At 41.4% G+C, this 9894-nt stretch overlaps 1 protein-coding gene across 1 annotated transcript; it reads right to left on the reverse strand.

Annotated features, from left to right (window-relative positions):
• Positions 1–388: 388 nt before the first annotated feature.
• LOC103543615 (seminal plasma protein HSP-1-like) lies at positions 389–3808 on the reverse strand. Its single transcript, XM_008510487.2, has 5 exons — positions 3733–3808; positions 2624–2668; positions 1447–1578; positions 1111–1249; positions 389–581 (listed from the first exon to the last, which is right to left on the reverse strand). The coding sequence occupies exons 1-5, from the start codon at positions 3806–3808 to the stop codon at positions 479–481; spliced, it is 495 nt and encodes a 164-aa protein (XP_008508709.1). The 3' UTR covers positions 389–478.
• Between the last annotated feature and the right edge of the window lie 6086 nt (positions 3809–9894).

The raw sequence follows: 9894 nt of genomic DNA on the forward strand, positions 1-9894 counted from the left end.
AACTTTAATTGCGAGTAGAGAGTGGGTGTCCTGGAAGGATGTGGTCAGGACTCCTTATATTGGGAGTCAGAGACTATCTCCAGGAAGAAATAACATTTCACCTAAGTCAGGAAAGAAAAATCACTTAAGATGGAGACCAGCTCTCCATGCCCTCTGGGATCCTCCTCCAAACCTCACCCCAGTGGCCTGCACACTACACCATCAACATTCAATCAAGCCCACAGAAAAGACAACTCTGATGTGTGTTATGTTCCATCACCACACAGGGTCTGGAGGAGGAGAGGGCCAGGACATGAAGATCCTGTGTAATCAAGCTGGGCACACTGAGACCCTCCCATTGGAAAGATGGTTCCTTTCATGAACGGGAAACAGAACCACACCTGCAGAGAAAGTGGTTTATTGATTGAATCCAGGCACAGTGGGAACAAAGTGGAGTTTCAGGGAAAGTATTTCACCTCCGTTGCACAGAGCATCACCTTCATGCTTGAGATTTCTTGATTTTCTTCATGCAGATTTCAAAGGCTTCATTGCATTCATGGCCATGGGTTAGATGCACTGTACAGCAATTTAATATGGTGTTGCTGTCAATGTTAAGGAGTTCTATTTATTTTTCCAGTCAGTCACATGAATGCCAAGGTCTGTTTCTCTTTTCCTCCTTCTCCTCTCTTTCTGCTCTTCCCTATCTCTACTCTTGCTTTCACATGCTTGCTCATAAGATTATTCTACTGTCTCTTCCTCTCTCTCTCTCTCACCATCTCTCCCTGTACCTTCTCCTTCCAGTAATCCTCCCCAGATACTCGTCGTTCCATTTTTAACCCTGCAAACTCTCTTTCTTCTCCCTTTTGTAACTTTTCATCTTTTGTACTTTGTGTTTGGTGCCTTATTCTCTTTGAAACTTTTCTCCCTTTTCTCCTCTGTCTCCTCTCCAAACCTCTGCTCCTCACTCTTCCTCCTACATCCTTTCTACCTCATTGCAGCCCTCCACCTGTCTCCTCTTGCCTTTTCACTCCTCTCTGGGTCACCTTTTTCCATCTCTTTATCCATCTCTGTCTCATCTCTGATCACTCCCACCTTTCTAATCCTCCCCCAAGACACTTACCTTTTTATTACTAGCAATATCTCCAAGCTCCATCACGGTCATAGCTAGTAGTGACTGAGCACCAAGAAATCCAGAAAAGACTCCCATCAGTTGTGCAACGGTTGTATGTTTGGCCACGATAGACAAAGGGAAAGACACATTTGGCATAGTCTGAAAGTACACGGAATGGATGAGAAAGTGCTTCACAGAAAAAATTTTCATGTATTTTCAGGAGAAAGGAACATGGATGCAACATGTTAGGAAAGACAAGGTAAAGCCTGAGGCTTCCTTCTAGTGGGCAAGTATGGAAGTTCACCCTTCAGCTGGGAAGTCACGTGCTCTCCACATGAGGAAAGCTGCATACTCACCGTCATCAACACAATATTTCCATTTCCCTGAATAATCTTCATTTAGAGAACACCATTTGAAAAAGGAATCAGCCCTAGTGCAATCAAAATACCATTTGCCGCGATAGTTGAATGGGAAAGCACATTTATAATCTGCAAAAAGCAAAGACATTATCTTCATCAGCTCTTCAGGGCATCATTAGCTCTGCAGTAACTCTGGCAAAGCTTCTGTTCCAGCTAGCTCATCTTCAGCAAAGGCCTGCCATGTAGAAGGCCCTTTACTAAGCATCAGGGATGTTAAGGTCAACGTGAAGTGATCTCTACCCTCAGGAACTAGGAAAGGCTCTTTAACTTCCAGAGACATTTACCCAGAGGCATTTCCGTGGATATTGGAGCTCCAGGCAATGGACGAGCTTGCCAGATAACAAAGTAGCCTGATTTTGCATCATAATTTTTGTCACCTGTTATGTTGTGTCTAGAGCTGTAGTTTCTGCTTTCCCACATTCAACACCAAAAATCTAAAGAGATTCTATCTCTGTGAACACAGGCAATTTCTTCTTCTTGTCATTAATATTCTGCCTCACATCATATGGAAGCATGATTTTTATCTGTGCCACAATCATGGCAGATCTAAGATAGTTTCTGTATGCACTGACTTAGCCATTTTAATGGATCAAAGATGAAAATTCCAGGAAGACAGAGGGCTTTGTGGTTATGTGGACCTGGCCAAGGCATCTTTAGACTTGATGAATTCTATCAGCCTTATCAGTGGATTTCCTGGTCACAGACGTCAACTCTCCACAACTCACGTACATAGTTCTGTTGAATACTATCTCCCTACCCAATGCTGCCTCATGCCTCTTGGGCAAGCTCCCTTATTCGAATGTCATCCCTTGGAATGAGGCCCTATTTATCTTGGCATATGGCACCAGCCCTGAAGCCCTGACCTGGGGTCAGATTCCAGTCCCACTCTCTATAGGCTGCTTAGCATTGATAAGTAAACATCTCTATGGTGAGCCGCTTGTTCCTCACATACAACCTGGAGATGTGTGCATTTGCATCTCCAGTTACTGAGAAAGGAAAGTAAAGCACTTGCATGGAAAATATCTCCCAAGAATCTCAATCACAGTTTCCTCCCCACACAATATTTGGATTTATTTGATTGTTGTTTTGTTTCATTATTTTCCAAATAGATTACCTGGTTTCATTGTGGCAGAAAGAGTGGTCGTAATCGGCTGCTTATCTGGAAAAATTCAGAGTAAAGGAGATGGTTGGAGATAAGACGAGAACAAAACTACGGCACTCTGAATACTTTCTATAGTAGGACCTGCTCTGCATCTATAACTTTCTTTTTTCTCACACTGAAATTTTACAAATATTTTTATCATGGTAAGAACACTTAACATGAGATCTTCCCACTTAACACATTTATTTCTAGAGATTGGCACCTGAGCTAACATCTGTTGCCAATCTTCTTTTTTTGTCTTCTTCTTCTTCTTTTCCCCAAAGCCCCCGAGTACATAGTTGTGTATTCTAGTTGTAGGTTCCCCTTGTTGTGCCATGTGGGATGACGCCTCAGTGTTGCCTGATGAGTGGTGCCATGTCTATACCCAGGATCCAAACCAATGAATCCCTGGGCTGCTGAAGCAGAGCACACACCTTAACCACTTGGATATGGGGCTGCCTCCCAACTTAACACATTTTCAATTGTAGGTTCTAGTAATCTACTATACAATGTAGTGATGAGAATTAGAAATACTGTATTTTTTTCATATTTTGACATCCATGTTTTTTCTAAACAGATACACTCTGGATGTGTGTACTATAGGGTTAGACATAACATATGAGCAAGATTCTGACACTTTTTAACTGTTATCATACTGCCATACATGAATTACATGCAGGAACCATAAGATATTACCTGAGACTACACCTTTCCTGTTATTGCAAACGTTGAATTCCATTTCCATCAAAAACTCTTCCTTAGAACAATATACCTAACCCTGTGTAGAGGCTGCCCATGGCTGGGACATTGGAAGGATATTTAGGAATGAGGCAGCTGTCATGAGGGTTGATAGGCAATAACAACGTTGGCTTTTGAGTAAGATTGACTAGGTTTACATTTCAAACACTTGTTTGAAAATTAAATATAATGTAAAGACCATAATAACGTCTGGTCCTTGGGATATACTCAAGAATTGGCAGATATATTTCACATCACCACTATTATTATTATTCTATTACACATCAACCCATTTCTGGTGCAGGTTCTTTCACACCAATTCCAGCCCTTCTCCCCTCCCTCACCTCCATCCACATGGTCCAGTTGGAGAAAGATACAAGTGCCAGCCAAAATCAGAAAGATTCCCAAACGCGGTGCCATGGCTGCTTGCCTTGCTGGGACTGACAACATCAATAGCCACTGCCTTTTTATCTACCCCCTTACACCTTACCCCACACCCCCTCCATCTGATAAAAATCAATCTCACCAGGAGAGTGCTTGTGCATTCCTAAGCCTGAGAGCATGAAGTTCAAGTTTATCTCTCAGGTAGCATGCACAGGACATTGGCTAGCCATATAATGTCTCTGAGGTTCAATAGTTTAAAATGCATCAAAACTGTTTGTAACATATTTTTCAGTTCCAGTGCCCCATGACCCGGCAAAAGAATGAGGGGGAGATGAAAAGACCATTTACTCTCATGTGTGTTCAACAGCATGCATCCCATTTCCTGACCACAGTCTCAGCATCAGGTACAAGGCTCAACCAGCTTCCTGTAATAGACTGAAAGCAAACTGATATGGCAGCCATGCAGGGTTCCATTTGAAGGAGGAGGAAAAAACTGAGGCTCAGAGAACTCATCAACGGCCTAGGAAGAGTTTGGTAGAGCTGCTCTTAGACTCACCATGTCTGGTGGGTATTTTCATAGAGTTTCCCTAACACATGCCAAACTCAACCATATTGATCTTCCCCAAACGGCTTTCCCATCCTGGCTCAAAACTCAAGACAAACTGAGAACACAGTCCATCTTAAGATGAGAATGGAAAGGCCTGAAGCTCTCCTCTACTGATGATGAAATGTTTCCCTTGCTCTGAGCCTTAATTTTCTCACTTGCAAAATGCACATAACAATCCCTTCCTTACAGTGCAATGTGAGTTTTGTATATTGAGCTCTTTAACCTGGTGTGAGGACTTTGTATACAATAGGTTCTCTTTGAATACCAGATCAACGTTGGTAGGAATCCATGGGTCCTTTTGTCTGTCCTCCACGCCTTCTTCTAACCCTCCAATTTAACCACACACTGTGTAGTGAAAAGTAGAATATATCTCCACTCTCACCTTGAAAAGTGTCACCTTTTTGAAGGTCACTTCCCAGGCCTAACCTTCAATGCACCTCTCCTAGATGACTCCAATTGGGCACTCAGTTTCCTTTATGCTTCAGCCATCACATAAACACATAGCCGTGGACATTGGCCAAAACAACAGCAACCTCCAGAGGCAAACTCTTAAGAGGCATCTATATGCCACAAGTTTGGGGGGCTTTTTTGAAAAAAACAGAGCAGTCATCTAGCCACATTTTAAAAGATGTATCTAAGGAACAAGATGGCCCAAATATGACTTGATAAGCAGCCACATATTCTAGGGATCTAGAAGTCAGTGCTCATGTGCAGGGCTGGGTGTGAGCAAAGAATGCCCTAGCTGTCTAATTCTTCCAGGATGATTGTAAATCTTTGTGTCCACAAAAGTAAAACTGATGTGTAATTGTCCACTGCCTAAACTTTAAATGTGTGTACCAGTTCATACAAAGATCCACCAGCACATGGTGAAAGCTGAACTGACTCAAGATATTTCAACACTACCTCTGACCAATCACTGGCTCACCACTAAGCTATACTGAAACAGAGATATCTCCTAAGAAGCCAGGTTTAAAGAGAAAAACAAGAACTTATAAAAGAACAACTGAGCAGGGACATCAGAAGTCATGATGGGGCTAGCAGAGACTCCGCAGAATTAGTCCAGGCAAGGGACTAACCCAACAAATAATGGGCTACATAAATAATGCTATGTTAGGGAGTGAATCACAATCCAGAGTGGTGACAATCTTCTACCAAAATGCCCGGTTTTTGACAGAAAGTTATGAGACATGCAAAGAAACAGAAAAAACGTCCTCCACACAGAAAAAAAACCAATTGTAGGAGCTATCTCTGAGCAGTGCAGATGGTGAACTTACCAGACAAAGACTCCAAAGCATATATTATGTATATGTTCAAAGAACAAAAAGAAGCCCTGTTACGGAATTAAAAGAAAGCAGCATGACATTGACCCATCAAATGCAGAATACCAATAGAGAATTAAAAATATATTTTTTTTAAAAAAGGACCAAGTGGAAATTCTGGAGTGTAAAAGTATAATTACAAAATTTTAAAACTCACTAGAGGGGCTCCACAGCAGATTTCAGATAGCAAGGGAATCAGTGAACATGATGATAGACCAATAGAGATTATCCAATCAGAAGAAAAGACAGAAAAGAATGAAGAAGAGAGCCTCAGTACCTTATGGGACACCATCAGGTCTAGCAACATATGTATAATGGGGTCACCAGAAGGATAAGAGAGGAAAGGGCAGAGAAAAGAAGATCTATTTGGGGACAACCACCATCTTAACAATGTTAAGTATCCTCATCCATGAACATGGGATGTCTTTCTGTTGATTTAGATCTTCTTGAATTTCTCTCTACACCGTTTTGTACACTTTGAACAGGTGGATTTTATGGCACGCAAATTACACTTCAGTGAAGCTTTTCTTAATAACAAGAGTAAACAGAAGTTTCTTGGATGTTTACACTGGGTCCCATGACCTGGATCGTTATTCAGTCAGAAGGAGAGATGGACACATAATTTTTCTCTTCCAGGGATTGAATGTTCTGTACACTCATCAGAAAGTCCTAGACATCTCCCCAGGTATTAACTTGTACACTTAATAACCACCCGTGTCAACTTCATGGATTTCAGTGATAGGATTTTTCCCTTCAACCAAGAAAACAAGGGTATGCCTCCTCCTCTTATTACCACAAAGCTGTCATCTTATGGACCCTGCTTATTCACTCTGCTTTTGAGTGCCACACCCAGGTGGCCCTGGGGGGTGTCCAATGTCCTCCTCCCCCAGGCTGTGAATATATGAGACTTCTTTACTGCTGTCAGTCTCATTTGTGCAGGTGTTGTGTGTTTGGTCATTTCATTGCATTTAAGGTGGGGTATCCCACCCTCACCAATGGAGTGAATACGAGGTGATCAGAACAACACGGCTATTTCCCTCATGATCAACCACTTCCATCAAAGTGTAAGGAGTGGAATCAATGCTCTGCTTCTCTGGCAATTTGCAGATGTCCATCTTCCTCCTAGTGTGGGGAATCTGCTATGACTCTGACTGTTTCTGTTCTCTTACCCCACACTGAAAAAGAAAAAAGAGGAGTCGGCCAGGTGGCACAATGGTTAAGTTTGCACGTTCTGCTTCTCTGGCCTGGGGTTCGCTGGGTGCAGACCTACGTACCACTTGGCAAGCCATGCTGTGGCACGCATCCTACACATAATGTAGAGGAAGGTGGGGACGGATCTTAGCTGAGGGCCAGTCTTCCTAAGCAAAAAGAGGAGGATTGGCAGCAGATGTTAGCTCATGGCTACTCTTCCTCAAAAACAAAGACAAAAGAAAAATACTGCCTTCCCTCTCCTTCCTTTCTGTCCTTTCCCCCAAATCCACCTCTCTGTCTCCATTCATTAATTTCTGTCTCTCAGACCTGACACAAATTTCTCAGTAAATTTGTGATTCCACAAAACACAGGAGATTATTTGTGACACTCAAAGATGCTAAGAAAAGATTCACCAGGAACCTTGGCTTAGTGGAGTTTCTACCTAGTCGACTTTTTTACGAGGGAAATATGGTAGGAAATTTTCAGTGGGACATATAAATATTATGGGCTGCATGTGAGTTTCAAAACTGAATTATTAAAGTTCACTGTGTTTATTGTGGGCTGTCCACGTTAGTCACTCTTATTATGGGTGGAAAAAACTACTCCTAGAGAAAGAGTGATAAAGATAGAAAAGGAAAGAAGACAGCTCCTACCTTTTCCTTTTTGCCATTCTCCCTTGTAGCTCTGACAGACTCCTGTCCTCAAGGAGGATCGATGTTTGTTTATTAGTTATCACCCCACCCTAACACAAGAAATGAGCTATCCTTGTTGCTCACCTTGCCTTAATCAATTATGTCACTGAAACTTTCAATGGATGTGGTATCTGTTTTAGCTGATCATGTTCTCTCCTTGCACCACCATACTCCATTCTACTCAATGTCTACCACACTTAATTTTCCCCAGAACACAACTCTTCATTATTTTTTGTAGTCCAGGAACCTAGTGGCTACATAAAATAAAAGAGGTGACAAAGAGGTTAGTGATCAGGAATCGGAGAAGAGGAGGTCATGAGTAGGGTGTTGGGAAGGAGGGAAAGGAGAGGATAAGGAAGGGAAAGAGGAGGTGAGAGCAAGAAAGGTGGGGAGATGGAGAACAATGGGAAGAGGAGAGAGGCTAAGGGAAGAGGAGGGGAACAGGGGAGAGAAACAGAAGAGCTGTAATATAAACTACGTGCGCGACACTGTGTTAAGAGCTGTACCTCATAGAATCTCACCTGAGTCCTAGCAGAAGGACTAAAATATCACCCTTTGATACATAAAACAGAAAAAACTCAGAAGAAGTTGAATAATTTGCCTACGATGCAATAGCGAAGGAAAGGTGGGGCTGAAAAGAAGACCCAGGAGTATCGGACTCTAAATCCTAAATCTGTATACTGTGCAGCTTTCAGGATAGAGTGAAGATACATAGTGCTGAAAATTGGAGAGATAATGTGATGTAGTCATAAGAATATTTGTTCCAGACTCCATCTTACCAATGAAATTGTCCTTTATGTGTCTGTTTTCCAATCTATGTATGGTAACAGTCAACCTCCCTTGCGACATTTTGGTGGGGATTCTATGAGTTCATACTCAGAAGGAAGGACATTGTCAGATGCTCAAGAGAGAAACCCTGTCCTCTCCAGCGGTGTTGATTTGGGTACAACTGAGATCAAGCAGGCTTGGGATCGGTAGCAGAGAGTGAGTTGTGAAACATCAATTCATAGGACAGTGATGCGAAGTAAGGAAAAGGAAAGAGACATTTCCAAGGAGATATCTTCTGGTTCAGAGAATCCTAACCAGATCAAGGGTAAAGACTCACTTTTCAAATCAAGAAATATCAGCTAATAGAAGAACAATGCGGCACAAAGGAGAATATACAGAGTAGGAAGCAATGACCATTTCTAGATCTCTAATTCTATTAGGGTAGTGAAAAGCCTTTGATGTAGAGAAAGACAATGAGCCAACAAGGAAAATGCGGAGAAATATGCAGATTCAGATATGAGAGTTGGACAAGGAACACTTCCTTTGTTTCCAGAACAAGCAAGGGCACCTTAACAAATTCTCTCAACTTACTTTCTTTGTTTAAAAAAAGAAAACCACTCCATTGGGTTTTCTCCATAAATGTAGATCTCATCACAAAAAAGAGAATGCTGCAACTTATTAAAAGATCAATATACCATAGCCAAGTTGAATTTTTTGAGGCAAAGCAATGCAGGCTCAGATTTAGAAAACCTAACAACTATAGCAACAGATTAAATACAAACATCACACAAAATCAGTACCACAGGAGAACATGATTCAATTGCCCCTTCCACCAGCCTGGGGAACTTGAAATTTGGCATTGCTGACTCCTGGACTGGGAAGTGATGTGGATAGTAGCTAACATTTATGGAACACTTCCCATGAGGTGAGCATAGGCTAAGAGCTTTGGAGGCATTCTCCACTTAAAACTCACAACTTTTAATTCCCCTGCTAACCTTTGAGTGAGATATTGTTTATTAATTTTTTTACATAGAAGGAAATGAACTCTCAGAGAGTTCATGTATCTTGGCCAAGGTCTCACAGCAAAGAAGTAGATGAACTAGGAATGAAACCCCAGCTTTCATTTTACTTTTGGTTTTTTAGCAGTAGAAACTTCATAAACTACTACAATCTATGTCAAAACCCTCTATATAAAATAAAGCAGTACTGTGTGTGATGGCACTTAAGACAATGAAAAACACTGATAATTATAGTGAAGAAAAATATCTTGAGTTCCTCTAATAAAAGTACATCTACCAAACAGTTAAGCTGTACCCCAGGGCTCAGAACAGTACCCGGCTCTAGAAAGCATTCGATAAATACTGCTGAGTGAAGAAGTGTATATATCAGGGATAATCGTATCAATGGTATGTAAAAAATATTTGATAAATTTCTTCTTCTATCACTACTTTGTGATAAATTTTACATAACTCTCCATTATTAAGAAAGACAAAGTACCAACAAAATATTTTTTAACTTTCTATGAAACTTTCATCTTTCTTATGT

The sequence above is a fragment of the Equus przewalskii genome, chromosome 9, assembly GCF_037783145.1.
Source record: "Equus przewalskii isolate Varuska chromosome 9, EquPr2, whole genome shotgun sequence".
Lineage (NCBI taxonomy): Eukaryota > Metazoa > Chordata > Mammalia > Perissodactyla > Equidae > Equus > Equus przewalskii.

Coding starts and splice junctions, on each gene's coding strand:
- LOC103543615 (XM_008510487.2), bottom strand. CDS start 3,808: ATGGCACCGCGTTTGGGAATCTTTCTGATTTTGGCTGGCACTTGTATC. Junction 2,669..3,732: donor ACTGGACCATGTGGATGGAG/GTGAGGGAGGGG, acceptor GAATTTTTCCAG/ATAAGCAGCCGATTACGACC. Junction 1,579..2,623: donor TTCTGCCACAATGAAACCAG/GTAATCTATTTG, acceptor TGCTTTTTGCAG/ATTATAAATGTGCTTTCCCA.